Raw genomic sequence first — 26189 nt, 5'->3', positions numbered from 1 at the left:
TTCATCCACAGGATTCCCCTCACCCCTCCCGCTCTTCTTTTCCCCCTCTCTCTTCTCTCCACGGTAGATTTCCCTGCTTTTTCTCTGGCTTGACATGCATATATTCCCCACCCGCCCAGCTCTGGACTTGTTTGTTTAACAGCAGCAAGAGCAGAAGGGAGGGGTGTGCTGGAGACACACAGAGAGACAGAGGAACAGAGAGCGAGGGAGGAGGGGCGTGAAGCGAGAACAAGAAAAAGCACAAATCGTGAGCCAGCACACGTAGACTGACTGAGTGATTTTTTTTTGCCCCCCCCTGCATCTCTCTCTCTCTGCAGACAAAAAATCAGATGAAGCAAAAGAACTTCATGTAATCCACTTCCTGCTTCCTGCTTTTTTTAGTCCACATTTATACCCATCAGCCTCTCCCTCTTTTTCCTATTTTTAGATTTGAGACTATCCAAAAATTCCACTTTGCTTATCCGAGATCAGAGCTGTTCCGTCAACCTTGGGCCGCACTGTAAATAATTTAGTTGAAAGGACTCGCACTTGGCAGCTCATGCATTTTCAACATATCAGTTAAATCTGTCCAGGCGTGGGACCAAACTAGTTTTAGGGAAAACAAATCAGGACTCACAGCTACTAGACGGCTTAAAGGAAAGAGCTGCACTGTAAAGTAGCTTTGTTTTGTTTTTTGGTTAATGATAGTTGTTGTTGATGATAATGACAGATTACTGTAGGAAAGAATAATCAGTCTCAGGTATGTGCATATGTATCCTTGTGGCTTTAGCGGAGGGCGCAGGGCCCAAAACAGCTCTGATGTCATGTGAACCACAGAGGATATGACCAGGATCTAATGGTGCCTAGAGAGAACGTGCAGACTGTGACGGACAAACAGAAGAAACTTCCCCCTCGACGCACTTACCGTCACTGCTCTCAAATCAATGTACTCACAAAGTACACACACACTCACAAACCACGCAGCATCAGTTTATCTAAGAATGAATGCCTCACATACACCCCCCCCCCATACACACAAGCCTTTAAAGCGCAGTGCACCATACTACAGCACATCATCCGACATGTTCTCAGTATTTCTTTACATTGTCAGACAAAGGCACTTTTGTTTGCCCCTTTGCAGCATTTGGCACATGCGTGACATGCCCAAGTATTTGTGAGTATTTACTGGCTCCAGCATCTTATCAGACGCTTTCACAGAGTCCCACAAACGGTCAGATCCACTGTGGTCTTTGAGTAAAACAACCTTCTCCTTGAATTGATGTTTGTTTAGCTTTTATGAAGCCAATCCTGTCTACTCTTGTTTCTTTAGTGGGCGAGTCTTCTTCATAGCTGAATAACAGGTAAACTGTTCATATTCAGAAGGAACAATTAATAACTCTGAAACTTGACCGTCATTATTTCATTTACAAAAGGCATTTTTTGAAGCAGAGTATCCTGACTTGTATTCTAGGAAAAACATTAATACAGAATAGCCACGCCCACCCTATGAGCTCTGCAAATTAGTCCCAGTGGATGTGTTTACAACTCCAATGAAACACAACAATCCCTGTGGTCATAAAAGCAACAACATGAGAGTGGTTACATCTAATCCGATGATCTCCTTTTTTGCAACTCTTAAATTAAGGTGACCTAAGTAAGACCTTTTATACATTTAATTAAATCCAACTGGGACACAAAATTGTGAAAATCCAAACAATGACTGTAGCTTTTCTTATCTGATCCCAAAGGAGCCAGAACGCCTTCAGCACGTCACCCTTTTTCTCCTCACACCCTTTTATATGTAAATGACGTTTCAGAGTCATAAACCTTCTGCTCGCTTTCAATGCCTGATTAGTTCATCCTACTTGTTCTGGTACATTTGATTAGCTGACAGTAAAAGTACTCACAGAAATTCTGCTGTAAGGAAAACAAGCTGCGACATGTTCATTCAAACTAATTTATTACAATCACGAATTAATTTTAACCGGCTTGACTTAAAAGACTAGTCAACTGTTTGGCAGGCAGCCAGTGCTCTAAGAAAGCTCTGTTCAAGCTTACTGTATGTATCATTTATAGTTGGCAGCAAATTGAGCATTACATGCTACCATTATCACTTTCCCCATACAAGTGTACTGTTTCGTGATAACAGAAACATCTTTCTTTAAGTACCCTCAAACACTTATTTTGAAAAGAAACTTTAACTAGACTAAAAAACAAAAACAAAAAACAAATAAAACTTGTTAGGGAAATAAGGGTTTGCTTCAGCTAGTTACCATGAGTAGCTAGTTTTCTTAACAGATGAACTGACTCGTGACTGTGACTGTTGAGAAACTGGCTTGAACCAGCCGGCACCAGGCGGGTCAACTTGTTTTCCTTACTGGTTCGTGATAAGCCTGATTACCCATGATCAACACTTCCAAGTGCATCAAGAACCATTCACTGAATGGTTGATAAGCAAATTAAATTACATCCGTGGATTGCTGGCTTGTTTAGAGAACAAAGAACCCTCCTCAAAAGTAATTTAACCAAGAAAATCCTTTTTTTGTAGTTTTTAGTAGCAGTGAGTATTGATTACTTCTATACTTGTCCCTTGTTAGTTACTGTGCTTTATGTTCTTTTTCTAAAGTGTTACCAGTGTGGCAGATGGCCATCAGACAAATGAAGTGTGCACTCATTTGTTTTTATCATGTAATGTGATGAGAAGTAGCAACAGCGCCGGTTCTGTTTTCTCAGAACAACTAATCAAACTGATAAAAGAGAGATGCTGTCATCTACTTCACATTTACTTGACACCCATTTAGCACACTGATTATTATTATTAATATTTATTACTATATTATTTATTGTTTTATTGCTTTATTATTTTTGATTATTTGCACACAGTGATCAATATCAGTGTGTGAACACACACACACACACACACACACACACACACACACACACACACACACACACACACACACACACACACACAGTATATTGTTGCCCAGAACAGCCACTCTCATGATTAAAGCATGATGAGAGGTGCAGCTGGTGCTAAGGAGGGGTGAAACTGACAGTGCTATAGTGTGGGCTGTGGGTGTGTTAGTGGGGTTTAATGGATGAAAAGGATCTTTTCAATAAAGATTAAACTGTGTTTCAATGGCTAACACACACACACACACACACACACACACACACACACACACACACATTTAATGCAGCGGTTCTCAGATATTTTGGCATGCCACACATTGGAAGGCAAAAATTCGAGGCCCCCACACTCGACAGGTTTTATTTTATCTAACTGTCATCTGACTGTTACATGTCCGCGGTCACTCTGCATCCCACCAGCAGAACTATTGATTCCGCTGGTTTGATGCTATTGAAATATTCACAAATACCATGCACTCCTCTGTGTTTGTATCCTCTGCGTCTGCAAGTGATGTCGAGAGAAACTCGCTGACAACTAAAAGGCTAAATCCTTTCAGTATGTATAGGCCAACATGTACAACGTGCAGAACAGTATGCACTACTGTGTTTGGCACACAGTTACTGTAATGGCATTGTCACAATCATCTTATAAGCGAATCCGGCTTCACCTGTGCACATGAGCTGGTGAAAAACACTGCGACTTTCACTTCCCACTATCAGTTTTCTTTTGCTGCTGGCACAAAATGTTTTGAAGAACTGCCAGCTAACAGGGACTCGAGCTGCATCGACACACAAACTTGTGGGGACAAACAAAACACCAGCACACTAAGCTTAACAGTGCAGTGGTTAGGAATTTAAAAAATGATTGACCAGCAGTTGTGAAACAGAGGAAGTGAAATTCTTTTACTATAGCGCCTAACATCTGCCTCAGTTAGTGGAATAATCTACTGATTATACTGAAAGTTATACATTTATATCAGTGGAATAAATACAAATTGTTGGATTTTAGAAGATGGTGACTAGCTCCCTAATATTTCTCCCAGGTAACCACGACACGCTGAGCTATACTGCACAACTTTTAGAAACTTTTGAGGTCAGCATGTAGATGGGGTCAACCGTGTTTGTGTGGTGCTCAAGTGGCAACCCGGGCATTAACCACCAGCTGAGAGGATGCCGCACCAGCCTCCAGGGTTCAGTGCCATGCCGGCTCCAGATGGCCGCTCTGTGGCACAAGTGCGTTGGTGATGGCAGAGCCGGGGCCCGAGCTGCGACGAAGATCCATCTGTGCTGCTCAGAAAAATAGCCACCATATTGGTTCAGCACTCCTGACGACATGAGTCATGCTAATCATGTCATGAGTGTGCTAGTCTAGATTAGAATCGGAGACGAGCAGATGGAGAAGGTGGCTTGTTTCCTTATGCTCACACCCACGGCGCCACTAAACTTAAAATCTGTACTCGGTGTTTCAAAGAGCAGAAAGAATAAGGACTTGTTTGTGTCAGAATATTGATTGGGGGGGGGATCCCCTTTCACGGAAAGGCTAAAAGTCTCCTTTTGTTTAAGGTGACATTTTCTGTGGAACGGTTCAGGAGTTTCAGTTCAGCAAAAGCCAGTGAGTGCTGCAGCCAAAAAAAACACTGATGAGAAATCACACTGGTCAAAACAAAAGCCAGTGGTTTTCACGATTTTTGTGTTGTTGTTGTTTTTTTTAAGTGATTTTTAAATTTCAGACACAGGCCACAGTCGTGTAGTTGTGTATCGCTCTGTATTGGTCTATTGATGGGCTGGGAACCTGTTTAAGGTGTACCCTGCCGCCTCGTGACCCTAAGCTGGATAAGCAGTTAAAAAAAATAATGAATGGATGAAGCTTTGCTAAGCCCCTCCTTAGGACGCCCACAGCTTGCAGAACAAGAGGAAATATTGTTACACTGTGCCTATGGAGACGACAGATAACAGTAGATATCCTCGTAAAATAGAGGAGGGTGTCTTATTTTCTTTTTTAAGTTAAAAATACAAACGTAGTCATGTTAGATATTTATTAAACAAAGCTGAATCTACTGATTCAGGTCAAATCAGAGTGTGTGGTGACCTTCCAAAGTGTTGCCAGATCAACTCGGGACCTTTGGGGGTGTCCTTTAGTGTTTGTGGTGTTTCAGGTCATGCGGGTTGTGGGGTGAGTTTAGAGATCAGGTCAATGCCTTGGGCTTTGTGTTTGAGGGATTTTCCTGTTGGGGGAGGTTGCAGTTAACATGAGGAGTGCGCATGGTCTGCAGGAATGTTTGGGAGGGGTGGTATGTGTGAAAGCAGCATCTACATCAATGCTAGGCTTCAGGGCTTCCCAGCAGAACACCGAATTATCATTGTTATTCCCCTGGTTTTAATCCAGAGGCAGATGGGTGCACATATATCGCTCCTCTTGTACATGACCTTTCTCAGACGTTTCATCGTTTGGTAACTTTCCTCTCTTTTGTTTGACCTTCTCTGTTTTTTGGACTCTGCCTTTGGTTTGCTCACTTTTTTTTGCCAGCCTGCTTACTCTTGTCCCTTGTATAACAACAACCTGCTCAACAACATTGCTTTCAGGTGAACTAGTAGAGCCTCTGTGTGCCTGAGCATCTGCGTTTCTGGTTATCATCAGATCTTTTATCAGCAAACTCCTTGAACTATTAAAACCACACACATTCAAACTGTAATTAGCTAAGTGGCGTAATTTTACAACTGTTTATTTATTTATTTTTTAATGGGTTTTGCTCTGATGAGCTCATCTTGTTTTTGCTTTTTATTTCATTGGACTGCTTATATCATGCTCGACAAACCTAAATATGTGATAAAGGCCACTTGATCACTGAATGTGATACCTGACGTGGGCTTACTGTTGTCAGTCTGTGTCAGGGGGAGTGTGCAAAGCTACTTTTCATGCTGGTCACCTACACTTGTCAGTAAAGATGCACAAAGATTAGCAGCTCCTGCATGCTGATGCTTTAGCAGTGCAGTGTGTATCAGCTAATCATCTTAGCTTAGCACGCTATCCCGTTTAGCACTTAACCACACAATATGCAAAGGCCATGAAGATTCTTGGGTACGCATCAATTTTGGCCTGATGATGTTCACTGCAAGAAACAAAGTCTATACTGAATTAAAACGTAACTGAGAAATTTCACTTAAAACCACAAATCTGAACTTCCCAGCAACTGCAGAAGTCAAATAGTCCAGAACATGCTGCTTTATAACACCTTACAGACATCTGGGAGCTGGCGCCTGGCATGCAGTTCAGTGACTCTTGACCTAAAGAGCTGGCAGTCACAGAGACAGCTGTGCCCACCAACGGAGACAGATACTTACAGTCATCTAACCGTCCAATCACAGTGGTGCCAGTTATCATGCATTCACCGTATGTGTGTCAAGGGACTCTGTGTCATCTGTGCTGTTGCGCAAGGAGGATTCATGGAGGCTCAAAAAATAAAAACAGTCTGCACTTATCGAATTCTGCTCACTGAGTGCGAGTGTGTAAACGCAACAAAGCTATTTTAAATGAGATGAAACGGTGCGGCTCAACTTTACATCAGCAAAAGTCACTTAAGAGCCAACTGTGAAGTCGTACTCAAGAGTCTGCAGAGATCTGGTTACTACAAGTCTGAGCCACAAGCACCACACACCGTGACCTTGCTGTGACTTTGAGGGCTTTCACACACTACCTGAATGCTGAGTATACTAAAGTAATTTTTTTACAATCAGACCATTAAATAAACTATTAAAATAATTAATTACTTATTTAACATATAAAATGTCACAGTTGAAAAGCTTGAATTTGAATATATTTACTTGTTTAAAAACTGAACTGACAATAAATAAGTTGCCAAAGTTGTAAAGCTCATTAATCAAAGGCCCATTAACTAACTGAAGTAGCCTTCTCTCTTATCTTTCTCTCTCAATGTGAGTTTTGAGACAAAAATACTTTTTCCTCCTCACATAAAAAAGAAGACAAACAAATGTCAGAAAACAAAAAGTGCTGGACTAACTTCACCTCATTAACATACTGTAAAAATCAAGTAATTCCACAATTTATTACCCAATCCTGAAAACCCACCCTTAGATATTCTATAATGTAGTTAATATATGTAGCAGTAAACTCCAAAACTCAATAAATAAATTCTTTTTTTTATTCACAGTTACTGAAACGCCTGCTGCATTCAGCTACTACAAAGCAAACCTGCTGCTTAATTTAGAATCAAGCAATGATCTAATACAATCGATATTTTTATATTGTTAAAACTGAGTGTGAGCTAATTGTGTTTATAAAAAAAACATAGAATATAAACACACAAATGATCAGAATACATTTTTTTAAACTGCCGTATTTAAAATGTTTATAAATAAAGTGGCCAACAAACATAGAACTGGTGTATGACTATCATCAAAACATTTCTGTTTTGAGGTTTTTTCTTTATTTTCAACTTAATATTTTCTCTTTGTTTGTTGAAACACAGCTGTTGCTATAATCAGCCAAAGCTTCCGCCCTTTTAAATCAATAATTAATTTTCTTTCCACTGAATTTAATTCCCTGCTGCCGATCACTTTTTGCGTTGTTGTTAATGATCCGAATAAGAATCGCTGTCAGTAAGTATTTTACTACATTTTTAAAAAGTACTCAGTACTAAAGAAACCTCTGGACTCATGTATCCACATGACATCTAAAACAGATAAAAGCAGCGGCTAACTGCACTCTCATAATTGGCCTTTACGTTTGAAGGAGTGGGCAACAATTAGCATTATGTTGCACATTACAAGCTGGTGTCTAATGGCAGAGCACCATTAGGATGCTGCACAGCCTCCACTTAGTGATTCTTGTCAACTGCAATAGGCAATTATCTGCGGTGACTCAGAAACAAGGAGGGCAGGGAGTTGAGATGAATGCTTCATTCATCATTGGTACATTAGTTTGAGAAGTTGTTGCATGTGGTGAAGCCATGTGCACAAGGGGAAAAGAGGAATGAATTCACGATGATAATATTATTAATAATAATAATTATAATAGTAAAGAAGGAGGGAAAGATGAAAAGAGACGGGGAGTACAAGGTGTGACTCACTGCGTGGGCAGCCGTGTTCTCGCTTAGCTGCATGAGAGTTGGGCTCTTTTTTGGCTTCCTGGGTTTGGGGGTTCGCTCAGCGTGACTTCTCTGGCCTTCCTGTGAGTCCACACGGCTGCTCATGTCTTCCCCCACGCTGCCTGAACTGCTGCTCGACGGGACGTTCTCCTTGTTGGTGTCTCCTGTGACGGAAGGCGCTCTGTTGTCAGACGAAAAGGAAAAGGGTGAGGAAATAAGACATCTGCCTTCCATCGGACTCTCTCTCTGCTCGCCTTGCTCGGTTTTAAATCAGATTAAAAACGGATGAAATGCTTCTGGAAACCAAATGCCCAAGGTCATCCCGATGCGTTTTTTATATGTTCTCAAGCAGCTAATGTGCTGTTTAGTGTTTGTGCTAAGTCTATTTACTGTCCTGTCTTATTAACATTTTCTACTGTTGAGACACTCCCCAAAATCCACGTGCCGCTGATCTCTCAGACTCCACCAGGTCTTCATCAACAAGGATTAGCTTCTTACTGGAATGATACCAGTTATTATGACTGCACACTAAAGCTCTCCCCACAGAACAAGACTTCACCACTGTTTACTGAAACTGAAACATCAACTGAAAGTATCATTGTAGTATCACTGCAGGAAGCCTCTGAGGTCAGACTTCCATAATGAAAGTGGGCGCCACAATGGTGGAGTGGTTAGCATTGTTGCCTCACAGCAGGGAGCTCCCAGGTCTCGACCCTGGCCGGGGCCTTTCTGTGTGGAGTTTGCTTGTTCTCCCTGTGCCTGCGTGGGTTGCCTCCGGGCACTCCGGCTTCCTCCCACAGTCCAAAGACATACAGGCTGAGTAAACTAGTGAGTTTAAATTGACCATGTATGTGAGGCAGAGGCTGTATGAACGTGTGGTTAAAGTGCTTTGAGTGGTCAGTACGACAAGTAAATTACAATTATTTTGCTTTAAGATGATAAATGAGGAGAAACACGATGTAGTGCTTCCACTATGAAGGCCACTTTCTGCAGGTAACATCGATTATGATTATGCCACGCCCACGGTACCTGTTTTTTTCCCTGTGTTTCTGGCCCTCCTCCTGATGCTGCTGCTCTCTTTGGTGCCTACGTCTCTGTCTCGCTGTTAGTGTCACCCGTGAAGGGCACGGGGTCGATTCGTGGGCGTCTGAATGCTGATCCTCTAAGGGGTTCACATCAAAGAGGTGCTGCTCCACTGCTGAGCGTATGGTCCTGTCCAGAAAACTTCAGGGAGCAACACAATGAGTAGATAAGGAAATGCACCATTTTACCCTCTTCACTGTTTCATAAGAGCTTTTGCTTTTTATTTTTATTTTAAGCAGAAATATACCTACTTTACCACAACAGGTCTGCAGTGGACGGGCGAGAGGTGGTTACTGAAAGAAAAACAAGAAGGGAAGCTTAATGCGCAGAAACAAGTGGTCACATAGGTCACTGAGCAACACTGAAAATCCCCCGAGGCTCACGTTGTGGCCTTTGGTGATCAAGTGCATGGGTGAGTGGTAAACTCAGCTGCGTTCAGAGCTTAAATGGATCCTTGGGGAGCAAAGTGGCTGGCTTCCATGGCTACCAGTAAGTCCAGCAGCAGAGTACACGGTCATGGACCTTTATACTGATCTCTGACTTCATTTTGGTTTTATTTTTAACGCCCTCTGTTTGTTAAATACTTGTAGGGTAAAGCAATAGGATTGTAAACTATATGCAGCATGAAATGTGTCTGTAACCTGTGTAAGTACCTGGATTCAACTGAATGCTTGTAGAAAAAAACATAACACCACTGTTACATCACCACTGCTTAAACATCTTTAAAGGGTTTTATTCAAACATCTGAAAATATTTAGATGTTTCAGTATTTTCCCTCCTACAAAGTCTAACAGAAAAAACAAGTAAATAAAAAATCTTAAACATTATCTTTTGTGACCGTAGGGTTAGGATGTAAAGGGTCATTTTCTCACATTTTATAGGTTACAAGGTGAATGAGTTTTAAGTGTTTTCTTTTTGGTCTTTTTTTTTTTATTACATATTTAGCTAAGTGTTAGATCATAATTACATTAACACATTACTCTTGTGACTAAGTTGGCACAGCAAAAGAAAAATCCGCTCTCCTCAGGAAGTTGCTTTGGCCTCGACCAACTGATCGACATCGTGTCTGCTTTTCCTGGACTACAGCTTCCTCAACATCTTTGAGGGTGACCTCAAACGAAATCTTCCATAAACAGTGGTGCTGACAGTAATAACAACTGGAAATGGGATCGCTGATGAAAGACGAGATAATAATGGCATGATGGTGTACTGTGAAGGTGACTGTGGTGGAGCTGTGTAACATGCCACAGGCATGTACTGATATTACCAAATCTATAACAAATCTATAAGGCAGGATGCCGGGCCGAGTTAAAAGCAAGCCTGCTGCACTGTGTAATAGTAACAAAGTTGTAAAGTACTCACAAGTATAAGGAATTCAACATGGGATTTTTTAAATCTTCTGTTTCTCTACTCACAAATACAAATTCCTGAAAACAAAATCACATTTCTCTTCAGTGCAGTTTCATTTTTAACGGAGGGAAAAACAGAAAGGGGAAGTTGTGACAGAAGCAGAAACTGAACGCCTTGGTTATAACATGTTAAGAAAATTGCTACCGTGTAACAAATCTGCGACAAGTTAAAGGGATGGTTGATTCAGTGGCTGTCACAAATGTCACATTTTGAACATTCGATCTATACTAAAGCCTAAAATACGACAAACGTTTCTAGAGCTGTCTACAACTTTCTAGGGCTGTCGCCCATGCGAAAGGCAGGCGGGGGTAAAAGGTGATAAGACAGTCAATTACATATTTGGTCTATGACTTGATGACTGTCATAATTCAAGAAACATTTATGGCACTCTGACTAACAAACCAAGGCCATGCTCTAAGTTGCAAATATAGCACCATGACAGTAGATCATGGCTTTCTTTTTAGCTTGCGGCTGCTTACAACAAAAAAGTTGTGTACTACTGTCTGTTCATCCTGGACCATGACTTCAGCTTGAACTGTTTCCCATGCGAAAAAGATCCAGATTTAGATCTACGGGAAGCTAGGAAAAATGTATTTATATCTAAATGATCCTGTGACTCTCAGATTCATCTCGGGATATGATAGAGCCAACCAATGGAGTAACACATGATTATTTGTCTTCTTTTAACCTAAAAAAAACCTAAATATGGATCAGAAATTAAAACCATACACAGTGGGCTGTACTCCAGTTAAAAATTCAGCAAAAAACATTCCATCCATATTGGTTTTTAGACATTAGTCTAAAAACATTTAGACATTTAAGCTTAGCATCACTACCTACAAAAGATTTTGGTTCCTGAATATTTAGCAGCTATAGTCGAGCCAAATAGTCTTTTGGTTGGCACATGATATAAGAAGTGTTGCAGTTTTCTGAGGAAGATGGCATCACTTCCCAGAGAGCGTAGTGCCCCACTGACTTGGTTTCAGCTGAAGAGGTAACTGTAAAACCACTGTGGTATGTGACGGGATGGCTGTCTGGTGAGTAATAAAGACATTCTTAGCCATGAACTCTGGGGAAAAATAGACCTGAGGGGAAACAGGGACGACTCATTACATCACAAGCGCAGCAGGAACATCACTGCCAGGATATGAACGGGCAAAGTTACCAATCCTTTCTAGAAAGTACTCTAACATATAAAACTACGCCAAAAAGCCCAGGTAAACGGCAGATTAACAAAGTGAGTGTGAAATTTCACTGCCTAGCTGTAAAAACGTACACCGAGAGTCATTTCTGTTGTTACTCCATAACCACGGCATGAGTGTTTTGTCTTCAAACAAACTTGATACCATTTGTTTTAGTTCTGCTATTTTTAGCTTTACACCTGAAGAGTCATGGAGAACAAGTTGCATGTCAGCTAACAGTTGTCTTGCTCAGGTTTGTTCCAGTTACTTTTGACTGAGACAACATGATCTTAAAGGTTTATGCAGCACCAAGGTGTGTTACACTTCAACATGCGTTCAAGTGGTAACCAGTTTTTCAGCCTAAAATTAGACTGGCATTTTGTGACTGAGGGTGGGAATTACAGGGAAACTCAATACAGTGCTCATGACTGTGTTTAAAGTAACTGTGTATCGATAACTGATACACAAGAGGAAGTGATAATGACGCATGAATGAAGATGTCCGTGTAGATTCTCATTCATCCAGATCATGGTCGTCTTGAGAGCTTGAAAAAGAAGGAAACTGGACTTCGTTTGAGTTTCACCTCTCATCCAAGGTTTCTTCACCGTGGTTCCACCCTTAACCCCCGCTGATGGTAATGATCCTCGCCTTTGTTCACACCTTGGCTCATGGGATGACTCACATGATCAACAGTGATCCATTGACCTGTTCCAAAGGGATTAAATACCTGGGACTCGTCCACCTTTAGAAGCCTCTTGGATGAGAGGTGAAACGCCTTCACAAACTTAAAATATTAATACTAATAAATTCTTAAGAATAAATAAATGTGTTTATGAATTGTCCTTCTTTTCTGGCTGGTGATACTGACTGACTGGCCATTCTCATGTCTGTGCAATAAATATGAAGCCACACCCTATAAAGATAGGGTCAAAAGGGCAAATATCTATGCTGGCTCTGGTAACACAATACAAAGCTGTGGTTTCATCATGCATTATGGGCTCACTGTTTCTTGTCCAAACGCTGTAATCCTCGAGGTCTTATCATCCAAGAAAAATTCTTTAGCTTTCTACTTTATAAACAGGCATGAGAACAGTACAAGTCTTCTTTATCTTGATAAAAACAAACATTATTTTATAAAATCCTAAAGAAATATAGTTCCAGGCAGACTCAAAACATTAATTTGGACTTCCAATTTTACAGCGTCTGTAAGATTTGCTGAACTTTTAAGTCTGCTCTGTGACGATATGACAGGTCTTCTCATTTTAATTCCCCTATTGTGCATTTTTTGTGTGTTTAAAAAGCCAACAGGGCAACTCTTTGTTGTAGAAAAGCTTAAGGACTGCTGAATTTAATTGCTTCACCCTGGACCCCCTAACTAAGAAAACTACTTTGCAAATAACAGTAAGACCAAAATAATGTGTTTCTCTAGTCAGTGGTTGTTTTGGTGTTTTAAAGTCAACAGGTCTTTAAGGCGTAAAAAGTGGGAACGGAACAACTCCAAAGCTTTCCCAGCTGAAGCTTATGCCAGCGAAATCCCGGCACTGTGTAACCGGGAACGTTCGCTCAGGTAATCCAGTATTACACCACAGTCAGATGTTAGCCAGGACCTTCAGAGGCTCTTGGCAAATCAAAACAGAAAATAAAATGAAATGAAATAAAATAAAATACATCAATCTGTGATCCAGTTTGACCGGGCTGAGGTTAACCAATTAAGTGGCAGTCTGAGAGCCTTTGTATGTGACAGACTGCATGTAGACCTCAGCAGACAGCTCAGCTGTGCTTCCAACTAGATGTGTGCATGTGACAGTGGACAAGTAGGAAATGGAGTTACTCACAATGAACGTGAGCATGACAAGTGAGTGGGGATGGGAAGAGTTTATAGGTGATCTGTGTCACTTAGAGATACACAGAGAGAAACAACACTGCCTCAACTAAAGATTACTGGCACCATCAGTTATCTCTAAATTGTTATCCTGACTTTTAAAAGAAACATTGCCGAGAAAGGAAAATCCTCACATTTAGGAGGATAAAACTATTCAAGATTTTTTACTGGCATGAATTAATACGAGGAAGCTGGTGCAAAATATTTGCCAGCATTAAATATACTTTAAAAAAAGAGTCCACGTATGTATCTGTAATTAGCACATCATCTATGAACACTGTGTCTTTTGCTGCGTCCTCTACTTGGCCGGTGTTTCTGACAACGTGCTGTCTCTGCGACAATAACCAAACAGTGTTGAGCAAACTGTTGCATGTGCATGCTGCCCTGTTGCCCCTCTCACCGGCAGCTTCATTGTTTCTGATGATAATGCACTGAGGCAGCATGCAGCCACTTCCCCCACACCTCCGATCAAAAACAACACAGTCTGTTCCCGTCCTGCCTGCTTTCTAACACATATACAGGAGGCCTACCTCATGTAGAAAGGAGATACTGGTCTGTCTTCATCTTGGGAGCTGAAATATGAAAACAAACAGACTTAATTAGCGTGCAGGATGCGCAAAGTCCTGTGAGATCAAAACATTACATTTCCCCACACAACAGTAGATTTCCCTGCAGCTAAAAAAAGGACATGCACAAGACTGGCTTTTGTCTGCAGAATAATGGCCATGCAGTGCTACAGATCAGTGCCTTTGTGGAGCTTGTCTCGGGTAATTATTATGAACCAAGAGAACTATGTGCTGCTCTGGAATATAGGCTGAGGTGCTGCTGCTGCTGCTGCATGTATGCCAGAAACACAGGATGAAATTATGCAACAATAAGAGGAACTCAACCTTGGCACTAATTTTGAGGTTGCCTAACTTTTTCATATCCTAGTTAAAAAATTTCACAATCGCCTGGTTTTGTTTGCCTAAGCAGAGCTCAGTTCTTTATTATCTGAGACAAGGAAAGAAAAAAAAGATTGGTACAAATACGTGAACTGTTGTAATGTTAAACCTTTAAAAAATCAAAAAGTGCTGACAGATCTCAGTAAGGTTTCTGTGTGTTCATTAAATTTAGTATGAGACCTTTTAAATAAATAAAACCGATTCATCAATTTTACAAATTAATCAACAATTTTCAAGAAATTAGGGAAACAAAGAGGCATGTTTTCAGTTTAAAACACTGTGACTTATTCCTACTTTTTATAAAACTGTTAGGACTTTATTTGGATGTTTCTGTAAGAAGATAGTAGCTGTGTAAGCAACTCTTACAGTGCTTTATGTTTAGATCTAAATAACATTGGGACAAAAGGTTTGGTTTACCAAATGCTGACAAAAAACAGCAGATAGTTTTGTAACTGCAATCCAGTGCAGGCTTTTACTTTGATTTCAAAACAATCAGGTAATTAACTACACAGAGAGTCAGGGAGAAAAATACTACTTTTACCATCTGATCATCTAATTTTATAAGTTTGAACAAATATGGTTGTTAAAAGCAGGGCACTTGACCTCAGCAGTGTTTCCTATGTTTACTCTTTGGGCTTGGATTTCAACATCTTGCTCAAGAGCATTTGGGAATTTGCAGGACAACTGCTAACCCGCTCTGCCAACTTACTCACAGCTGCTCTAAACATACAATTTGACCATAAAATATGGTATTTGTATTCTACTCAGCTCTATAAAAGGAGTATATTGTATGCACATTACACTATTTATAGTATACTTAAACTTTAATTACCCAAACCTGTAATAACTAAAGCACTTTTGTACTTTTGCTGCTAGTTAGAAGTCAAGCTGTCTCTCTAAGTGTTAACAATCATTATTAGATACAACATTGCAATAATTTAATCTAATATGGTAATCTGAGATTTAATAGGAAAACTAATTGTTGAACTAATTAGTATTACAATATTGGTATAAACAGAACCCTTCAACTTGCTGAGTGTTTTTTATAAAAAACAAAAATTCATGCGCATGCACGTTTCTCCAAAAAAACAGAAAACTAAACAAAACAAAAAATCTCAGTTTGTGTGGGAAGGAAAACAAAGATGGCAGTCTACACACCTGACAGTTTTAATATGAACATTATTTTGAATTTACAGTGCAATGAAACAATAACGTGATAGTAAAATAAAAGATAAAGATTAAAGATGTGTCCATGCTCTCCTTGTGCATGAATACGTTAAGTTTATCATTAATTTTTAGAGCTGCGTCCACACAGGAAACAATTTGCAGTGATGTGGTGACCACAGACAGAAGAAAGTGAATGATATTTGGCAACTCCAAGCCACGACGGGCAAAATAACTGCTAGCGATGTAAAGCAGGTCCCGAGATAAATGTTTCTCAACTTCAAGCCGGTACAGGGTTACCTAGGCAACCAGATCCTGAAATGCCAGCTAATTACCTCCTGTCAGCGTCACAGTCATGTGTAACAAGCGCATTGCTTCAATGTGCAGACGTAGCTGTAGCTACCTGACAGCACATCTCAGGTGATGTTACACAGTAGCATGGATGTCATGAAGTAAATGGTATTATAATGTTACTTTACATAGGAAGTAACTCAATACTATAAAAAGAGAGAAGTAATGTGTGTGGTGAACCCAACACTAATCTCTCCAGCAATAGTTCCCTATCCTTAGATTGAAGCAAACTGATCAAACATACTCGTTTGAATGTTTATATATCTCAATATGAGTGTCAGATACATAAGAACATAAACCCTATGACATCAAACAAGGACAGTTAGTCAGCAGCTTGCACATGTTATTGTGGATCAGATTCACTCAATATTTAGTACTCTACTGCTTTGCTACGTGCTGTTCCTGCAATTGGCTTACTGTAAGCAGCGGGCATGTTGACGTGAGGGCGGACCACTTTGGCCATCCGGGCAGCACATCAACAAGTTCAAAACAAAGGATTTCGGTTTCAAGTCAGGCGCGATCAAATTGGGCCAAAGTTTACTGAGCTTCAAAAGTCTTCTTAAATTGGCCAATGTACGGAAAATGTGCATACACTCCTTGTTTTAGTGAAGGGGTACTTCAACTACATAACTCTTCCAAATTCTTTTGCAGCTTTACGGGTGAGTTTTTTTCTCCCCCACATCCGCATGTTCTTACCGGGTGTTACACAGTCTGGCAAGCGTATTAAAATAGTGCGTGCCGTCACTGCCGCTGTGAATTGCAAAAGAAAAAAGCGGAAATCCTGCTTACCCACTACCTTACTGAGGGGATAACAAGAAGCTTTTGTAGGCATACTCCGACAATGCCTGATCCCTTTGAGTTAAGCGGAAAGCTACTAATGGCAAGTTGGTCAATCTGGACACGCTCTGCTTCTTCAACATTTTTAAAAATGTGTAAAACCCCCACAAAAAACGTAGTCCCGATGTTCACCTAAAAAAATCTAGCTGTAAGTTTTTTTGCTTTCACCGAGTCCTTGTTTACCTTGCCCCCCACTCCAAATTTCTCCATTACACACACCAACGACAACAACAGGAGACGTACGATTAAAAATCTCGACGTGAACATTTTCCATGACATTACTTTGTAGGTGCTGTCACTGTGTTTTGCATTGCTAATCTTAAAATTAAGTTACGTAAACCCATTATCTGAGCGGGTGCTGCAAACATAAAGTGGAATTTAGCATGACTTCACTGAATGCACAAACTTTTTGCTTTTGCTTGTACTGTATATCCTTTATATTCACTACATATTTATTACATTGTTAAGGTAACACAGAAGCTCAGTCTAGATGGTTTACAAATGAAATATGACAGTCATTAGTTATTAGTTTGATAAGCACAAATCTGATCAGAGCACCAAGCAAAATATTTACATTACTTACAGTGTGAGTGACAGCTGATGGCCACCGTCTCATATGAGTGTTGGAAAAAAAAAATACACCAGTGTGCAATTTGTTAGAAAACCAGTTTGATCTAGCCAGCAGCTTCTTTCTACAAATACAGTGTGTGCTGTCTGATGTTCAGGCTGATGGACAGGACCTCCTGACAGGCGGCCAACAATACTGCTAACCCACAGGGAACCTGCATTCACAGCACACTGCAATGTTCCTCACTCACACCTTTTTCCAACGGGCTTCTAAGAATCTCAGCGGTTACATCATGATATTCACTGAACCATGGCAACTCAACAGAAAAGCCAGTATGCATTCCCAGTGTGCAACAATGCAATGCTAAGAGAATAACAGCTTGTCATGACTCTGCTATGCTGGCTACAGTGGCCTGTACGATGAATCAGGTTAATGTGATATATTTCAGGTACAGGTGACGGCCGGAGGCAAACAAACTTAGTGTATGGAGGATTCTGATACATACAGAAGAGAAAAAAAGCAAAGTGGACAACAAGTGGAGCTACTTCCAGGAACTCCTGAGAAGGATTATTTTGATCTTAAGTCTGTGTTGAAGAAGACCCGGGATGGGAGCAGTTTGTGAAACGATGGGTGCATGTGTTAGATTTAATATGATACAACAACAAACAACGATGATGTGGTGCTCTCTTTACCATCAATTTGGTGCAAACTAAACTGATTTCACATTTTATTCCCTTAAAAAAGTACAGCATATTTTTAGGCATATTTTAATCAAACTTATCCCGGACAAGATAAATCTGCACTTTTCTTTTCATTTTAGCTAAACTGGATCTAAAACAGTTCAGGTCCAGCTGTGGTATAAGCAGCACTATGCTGGTGCAGACTTCTTTGACACATACCTACAGAAAGCGAGAGAAAGCTGCCAGCCCGGCATGAGTTACAGCTACAGACATGAAAACACAGATTTCTATTTGTGGAAAATTATCATTTTGACTTATATGGTAAAGCATTTTTTCACATGATAACAGAAAATTAATTTTCTATAAACACCACAAAAAATACCACAGTGCAGTTTGTTAGAGCATCTGCTGCTTTCTTGCATTAGACATGGTGAAGTAATTCAAGTCTTTTGGCACATCGCATGTGCCTACTACTAAATACCAGTGAGTTCAGATTGCTGACGCACATTATGGAGGTACACAGCCACCAGATACAAGTGGACCAGGAGAATTTTAGGGTGTGGGGAAAATCCACCTGAAGATTTATTCTCACTCTGACATGGTGACAAAAGCATTTGCCACCTTGGAACATGTAAGAATAACAAATATCCCCCCAAAAGAATCAGGAAGGGGGCAAATACTTTTTCACTTCATTCATAGGATGCATGGCTGTCTCTGTTTCTATGTTTGCGTGTCAAACTAAACTTTTATGTAACGCGTAAAAGGATCTTGTGATGACAAGAGTCAGACACTGATTAATGTTATACTAAAGGTCACAGAAGCCAAAAACGTCGTCACCTTTTTTTATCCAAATACTTGGAAGCATCACATGCGACATGCTCATATCTTATAATTTGCAGTTTTTCCACTTCCCGCATCCAATTCTACGCAGTTTTGATTTATCACTACGTAAAGAGAAAAACTGGGATAAATAGTAGCATGTTTAAAAAAAGGCTAATGTTAATTAGTATAGTAGTGATTTTTGGCCAACGAGTGAAGTTCAATTGAACGCAGTTCTACTCTAAACTCCGAGTTAAAGCAAAACCTCAACAACAGACACAGCTGCAGTCTTGCTATTCCAGGACGGCACTTAACACCAAGAGGTTTCCAGTTTCAGCTTCTTGTGACAGGCTGCTCTGCACGCCAAACAAACGCTGCCACCGGGCTCAGGCTACAGGTTCTTTGGTTAACACCACATCGCATATGTATACAGGAGTCATAAACTATTTACCACTAAAAGAGCCCCTCCTTCATATTTCACTCCATAAGGTATCTTTTAATGTCATGCAGGCATCTAGCAGTGAAGTGTGTGGCTGTGTGTGTTACATGATTTTACACCAGTCATAAGCATCATGCAGACAATACTGTGATGCTAATAAAGCCATAAAACTGAAAGAGTGGCTGGCCACATTTTTCAGAGTAAATGAGCCTGGTTTTTAAACTCTTTTGAAAAACAAGATTCACAAATAACACTTTAAACATAAATCACACATAGCCATCGATAATGTGTTTTTTTTTTTATAATTTACACCAGACACACTCACCTGCTGAGGCCCTTCATGCTTTCAGAGAGGCTGACGTCGTGAGGGTCGACGTGGGAGGCAGTGTCTGAGCTGGCTTGGTGAGACATGGGTGTAGTTTCCATTGCTTCTGCGCTGGGGGTCCTTAGCTCTGAGGTCAGGGGCAAAACTATCGGTATGGAGAAAGGTCTTGCGTGGTAGGGCGCCCTAAAAGACGGGCTGGGTTGGGGGACCACTTGAGTCATGCCGTCAATTTTCCCTTTCCTCACCTGTGTCACAGAGAAAGGTGAGAGGTCTCGTGAGGGGAAATATGAGATAGCACGGGAGGCAACTGATACACTGCCGATAACATTTCTGTACAATCAAACACACAGAAATGCACACGTGGCACCTTTGCTCAGGTTGCTATAAACTATAAAGCATGCATTCGAGGATCTTCTGGAAAAGGGTTAGGGAAAAAAGGAGCTATCTTATAAACCTTACCGTGCTGACTCTGAGAGGGTACAAACAGCGTGAGCCGTCAACTGTTGTATAGGAAAAGAATCTTAACCTAATTACAGCCACATTCTGAGAACTACCCTTTTTCATTTCCGAGTCACGACCAGCTAAACCAAGGAGAAACGTGCCGAAGAACTTTCTTCTCGCTCATGTGGAGAGCACTCGCTGCTCATGCACACTGAAGCTGAATAGCTGGCTGTGGGGAGCATCAAATGGGTCTGACACTAGCTTAACTATCGATAATGGCCAGAAATATCCAACACTAAAATGGGCTTGTCTTTAGATGAGCGTGTGCCAGCTGAATTAAAAGGCTTTTTCGTCTTTGTACCAATTATCAGAGGAACATTTCCATTTTGGGGTTTAACTTAATGGGCTGTACAATAATCTATGGATGCAGCAACCCATTTAGACATTTAGTCACTGATGCACTTAATGGGCAGATCATTGGGAACATTATTAGTCGAACAAACTTCTTTAGCTAGACCTGGTATGGATTACTCAGTGCCCCAACAGCTGGATACTGGAAGCCTAGAATTGTACACAAGATCAATGGGACCCTAAGAGCCTTCCTCAGGAACTCAAGGGGATGTGGCGTGCAACACGAGGCCAACTCCAAGCCATAGCACAAGTCACCATCAAGTGCGGGATCTACCAAGGAGATGCTCTGTCCCCACTGCTGTTCTGTAGGCCTGAACCCCCTCAGTGAGATCATTAACAAGACTGGCTACGGATACCGACTACGCAACGGAGCAGTTGTCAGCCACCTCCTGTACAGGGATGACATGAGTGAACGAGACATCGATTCACTGATCCACACACCAGGCTATACAGCAATGACATTGGAATGTCGTTCGGACTGGAGAAGTGTAGTCGGATGGAACAAAGAGAGGGAAGGTAGTCCAGAACTGAGGGGATTGAACTACCAGAAGGCAACATTGCAGACAAGAGGACAGTTACAAGTACCTGGGGATCCCGCAGGCAAATGGGAACCATGAAGAGGCCGCTAGAAAGGCTGCAACCACCAAGTACCTGCAGAGGGTCAGGCAAGTCCGAGGAGTCAGCTGAATGGTAAGAACAAGATCCGGGCCATCAACACGTACGCCCTGCCCGTGATCAGGGCTACCGGCGGCGACAGGCCCCTGCGTGGGGAATAATAGGCTGGCCAAAGGAAGGAGATAGAAGCCACATGACATAAAGACAAGAAAGCTTCTTACCATGCATGGAGGGTTTCACCCCAAGTCCAGCACCGCGAGGCTGTACGCTAAGCGGAAGGAAGGGGGCGGGAGGACTGGTGAGTGTCAGCACCACAGCCAGGATGAGACAACGAACATCCAAGAATACATTGGAGAGATGGCCCCAACCGAGTGCCCGAGTGATTGAACTACCTCAGACAGTATAACCCAAGAGAAGGAGGGGAGACGAGGAACCATCATGGAAGGACAGGGCCCCTGCCGGTATGTACCACCCGGCAGATAGAGGAGGTGGCTGATATCCAGAAATCCTACAGTGGCTGGACAAAGCATGGACTGAAAGACAGCACAGAGGCACTAATCATGGCAGCACAAGGAACAAGCTCTGAGTACAAGATCCATAGAGGCTGGGGTCTATCACACCAGGCAAGACCCCAGGTGCAGGCTGTGTAAAGATGCCCCAGAGACAATCAGCACATAACAGCAGGGGTGCAAGATGCTAGCAGGCAGGCATACATGGAACGCCAATAACCAAGTGGCCGGCATAGTGTACTAGGAACATCTGTGCCGAGTATAACCTGGAAGTCCCGAGGTCAAAATGGGAGATGCCCCCAAGGGTGGTGGAGAATGACCGAGCTAAGATCCTGTGGGACTTCCAGATACAGACGGACAAAATGGCTGGTGGCTAACAACGCGGACATAGTGTGGTAGACAAACAGAAGAAGACGGCCGTAGTGATCGATGTAGCGGTTCCGAATGACAGCAATATCAGGAAGAAGGAACAGAGGCTCAGAGAAGAGCTCGAGAGGATGTGGAGGGTGAAGGTAATGGTGGTCCCCGTGGTAATCGGAGCACTAGGTGCGGTGACTCCCAAGCTAGGCGAGTGGGCTCGGCCGGCAGATCGCCTGCAGGGAAAACGATCGCGCAGAACTCTGTGCCGAGAAGGAGCGGCAGTCCTGGGGAACAGAGAAGATAACTGGCAGGACCAGGACGTCAAAGAGGGCTCCGCGAGGGACCAGATCGCTGGATTCAGGTAGGCACCGAAGGCTGAAGGCAGTGAAAGCGCGGACGGACAGGGGGGGATACAGTGGATCAGTAGTACAAAGAAAAAGTAGGAGGGAAGGGGGGGAGAAGGAGAGGAAGAGGGAGGAGAAACCGGGGGATAGGAGAACTAAGCAAAGGGAGGGGGGCACTGTGAGGCACAAATGGGTTTTATTATTATTTATGATATGATAAATAGATCAAGAGAGAAAGATAACAGGGGAATAGCACGTGGGGGGTCTGAATAGGGGTAATCAGAATTCAATTAGGCAAATGAGTATTTTGTCCACATCATGCATCTTCATGAGCATGGTGATGAGCTAAGGACGTACCAGCAGCGGTAAGAGGCATCGAAGCACTACGTGACAATTAGGACATAGTGGAGGTGGGATGGCAAAGCAAAAGGGAGGGTGCGGCGAAAGCTGCTGTAGTGAGAAAGTGGGTGTGGTCGTGAAAAGAGGACAATCAAAACAAAAAATCACAGCTCAGATATCAGGGTAAGTTGACCATGAGATTGATCAAGATATACTGTGGGCAACTGTGCAAACTCCGCCGAACATTGGCTAATGAGTAGAGAATCTCGGCAGAAAAAGAGAAATAGACTATAGACAGAAAGGGCACTACTAAGAAAAGCCGTACTAGAAAAAGAGTCGAGATAAGCTAAGCTGGCTAGAGGATGCAGCCAGAGTGACTCAAATTGCGAAAGGCTATGCAAGCTGAAGCGAAATGAATGCGATGCTGAAACAACATCAAGCGTATCAATTCAAATAGTCTAACAGTCGGATAAGGGCAAGAAAGTGAGTGTGGAAGAAGAACCAGAGCGCAAATGTAGCTGCGCTATGAACTGAGAAAAGTCAAGCGTGCAGCGGGCCAAGATGCCACTTGGCCAGCGCAGTTTGGCATATTTCAGAGGCGGGCAACATCACGGAGTGCCCAAAAGGCATCAAGGTTGTGCAAATACTCGAGAGACATGGGCCGGGAAGTGTAAGAAAGGCTGAAAGACGACCAACACTGAACAAGACACACAAGCGAAACGTCAGTAGAATGGGCCAAGATAATAAAGCCAGACTTGAATTGTGTGCAAAGAGATAATGGTTTTATGGAACATAGATAGAGAATGAGAGTGAGTCTTAGATGGGCCAGAAGGGGGTATGTGGCCCATCTAGTGGCTGGATGAGTAAAAAGGCAAGAGAGCTCCAGTCGCGAACAATGCAGGTAAAAACAGGCGCAGACGGGAAGTGGAGGTGAGGCAGTAACTGGTTTGGAGGCTGGTGAATCATCAAAGATAGGAAGCTTCGTGGGCCTTTCGAGTTGAGGATGAGTCAAGAGCAATCGAACTCCCGATCCATAACTGACCAGTGTTCTGGAGAGGGACAGCACTTGGGCTTCAAAGTCATAAATATTGGTAAAAAATTGTAAATAAGTGGGGGACGGAAAAGGGGGGAAGGGGGGAGGAGAAAGAAGAAGGGAAAGGGAAAGGGAGGAAGATAGTGCGGCATGCCTTCAAGAGAGAAACAATGGAATATAGATTCGCCATGCAGGGACATGCATAGACCGAAATCACACCGAAGCGTTCGCAAGGTACGCGCACAAGCGATGGGCTGGCAAGAAAGGGTATAAAAAGAAAGAAAAACGTAATAGACAGGGGCGAACAAAAACTGTCGGAACAAGCTGAATCTGAAGCGCCCATTGAGGAAAGCCTGATGGTGGCATGGGGGAAGGAACATCGAAATGTGAGATTTACAGAGAAGGGAAAACTAGCGAAGATACGACACCTCTGAACAGTGTCTGGAGGCTGTGGTTGCTGCTCACGAAATGTTGATGGTGAACAGATCAAACACTGACGAAGATCCATGGATGGCAGGCTTTTGAGTGTCCTTGCAAAGAAAGGTGGCTATATTGGTCGCTGATTTTGTGTTTTGTTTGTTTGAATGTCAGAAATGTATATTTTGAATGTGGAGATGTTATATTGGTTCACTGGTAAAAATAAATAATTGAAATGGTTATATATTTGTTTTTTTGTTAGATTGCCTAATAATATGCACAGATAGTTACCTGCACACCAGATATCCCCCTAAAATAGCTAAAACTAAAAACAAACTAAAAACTACTTCCAAAAACATTCAGCTTTGATATTAATGAGTTTTTTGGGTTCATTGAGAACATGGTTGTTCTTCAATAATAAAATAATTCCTCAAAAATACAACTTGCCTAATAATTCTGGGGTGCAACGATACACAAAATTCACGGTTCGGTTCGATACTTTGGTGTCACAGTTCGATATTTTTTAGATACAAAAAAATGTTCATGCCTTTTTATTGTCATTTATAAACTTATAAAATATATTTTAACTCAAAAGTACAGTTTTAAATTTAATGTTGCTGAAACAAAAGTAATTAAAAAAATAAATATATCTCAGGGTCTCAAAATTCAAAATCCCTGGTAGCCCTTCGGGCAGGGACTCTTCAGTTGGTAGCCCAAAATAAATGTAAGTAGCCCGAATAAAAAAGAGAGCAATTTTTTTGATTGAGTTTTGTTTCCTTTACATATTATACATTAAAGTATAATATTGAAAGGAAACAAAACAATCAAAAAATTGTTGAAAAAACAAATTACACATTGATATAAAATTACATCATCAACTCAAATACTTGGTTCTAATGAACAGAAATTTCTATGAACTTGTAGAACTGTGTAGGATGAATCAGTCTGTGTCAGATCCTGAATTTGAAATTTCCACTGAAGTCACGGGTGGGCAGTGGACCAAGATCTAGGCCATTGCTTTTGAAGTTGCAAAGACTGCTAAATTTTGCCAGTGGTAGTTCACTCTTTGCAACATAGTACGCTGTTCTAAACAGATTTTTTCAGGTTATTTTAGTATGTTATTTGCAATTGGTGTTGTTCTGGGAAAGATATGCAGACTGAGCAATAATGCATTTCTTGCATTCTCATGGCTCATGGGGGCCTTCTAAAATGACTGGTCCCAGTAAACAGAAGGCGCTTGTCGACTCAGAAATCGAGAGAAAACCAAAACACACCCGGCAGAACATTATATATTACACGGGTGCACATAAGTGGTCCGCATGTGCTGTCAAATAAAAGACGCACCAAGATAAGAAGTGCAACGCGCGTTTGCGTCCATATAAAAAGCACTGTTTTTGTCCGCTAGAGTGGGATTTTCACGGCACATTCCGCACCACATCTCTGTGGTTCATCATTTGTTTGAAGCCAGCTCACCTCCTGCAACCACTTTTCCGAGAATACGCGCTTCTTTTGTGGTTCGGACTCCTTCTGACATTTGTTTGGAGGTGGAGGAAGACCAAAGTAATTGCTTAAAGGAGCTTGTTTCTTCGACATATTTAATAATTCAAACAAAGTGTCTCCTCCCAGAAAATCTTATGTATGCAAACACGCGTTGCAACTTCATATTTGTGCGCGTTTTTTTTATTTTGACAGCAATGCGCACCTGCGGACCACTTATGTATGCAGCCCCGGTTATAAGCTCGTCATATTGCAGCCACAGAAATTCTGTTGCCATGAAACCATAAAGCTGCACTTTCTTTTGCCTATAGCTGATTGTCATAACTTTCTGTTTTGTGGTAACTTTCTCTTGGCTGCCACTTCTTCACCCTGACCTGTCTTATTTGGCTCAGCAGAACTAAAATATATATCCTGCTGCTTTTACACACACCACATAACGGTCAGCGATTCTCTGCGCGATCAACCTCTTACATGTTTAAGCTTGCTGCGGGAGATTCACTTGTCATGTTTGCATAGTAAGCTAAGATTGAGAAGACAGATGGC

General features: G+C 41.7%; 1 protein-coding gene across 8 annotated transcripts in view; it reads right to left on the bottom strand.

The window, feature by feature from the left end:
- The window catches only part of fam13a (family with sequence similarity 13 member A), a 29481-nt gene extending 9558 nt beyond the window's left edge, over positions 1 to 19923 (bottom strand). For 3 of the 8 annotated variants that reach the window (XM_040023930.1, XM_040023927.1, XM_040023928.1), the window contains exons 1-5: positions 19681 to 19921; positions 14084 to 14125; positions 9332 to 9373; positions 9027 to 9221; positions 7980 to 8178 (exon numbers count right to left, since the gene is read on the bottom strand). In XM_040023930.1, the coding sequence (XP_039879864.1) occupies positions 7980 to 8178; positions 9027 to 9221; positions 9332 to 9373; positions 14084 to 14125; positions 19681 to 19901 (699 nt within the window). In that variant the 5' untranslated portion in view covers positions 19902 to 19921. Of the gene's footprint in view, positions 1 to 7979; positions 8179 to 9026; positions 9222 to 9331; positions 9374 to 14083; positions 14126 to 17432; positions 17596 to 19680 lie in introns of those variants that run through there. The other 5 variants (XM_040023931.1, XM_040023929.1, XM_040023926.1 and 2 more) reach the window with 4 other exon arrangements.
- Positions 19924 to 26189: the final 6266 nt, after the last annotated feature.

The sequence above is a fragment of the Simochromis diagramma genome, unplaced genomic scaffold (genome assembly GCF_900408965.1).
Source record: "Simochromis diagramma unplaced genomic scaffold, fSimDia1.1 OVJJ01000302.1, whole genome shotgun sequence".
Classification (NCBI taxonomy): domain Eukaryota; kingdom Metazoa; phylum Chordata; class Actinopteri; order Cichliformes; family Cichlidae; genus Simochromis; species Simochromis diagramma.
This window is presented reverse-complemented; position numbering and strand designations above follow the sequence as displayed.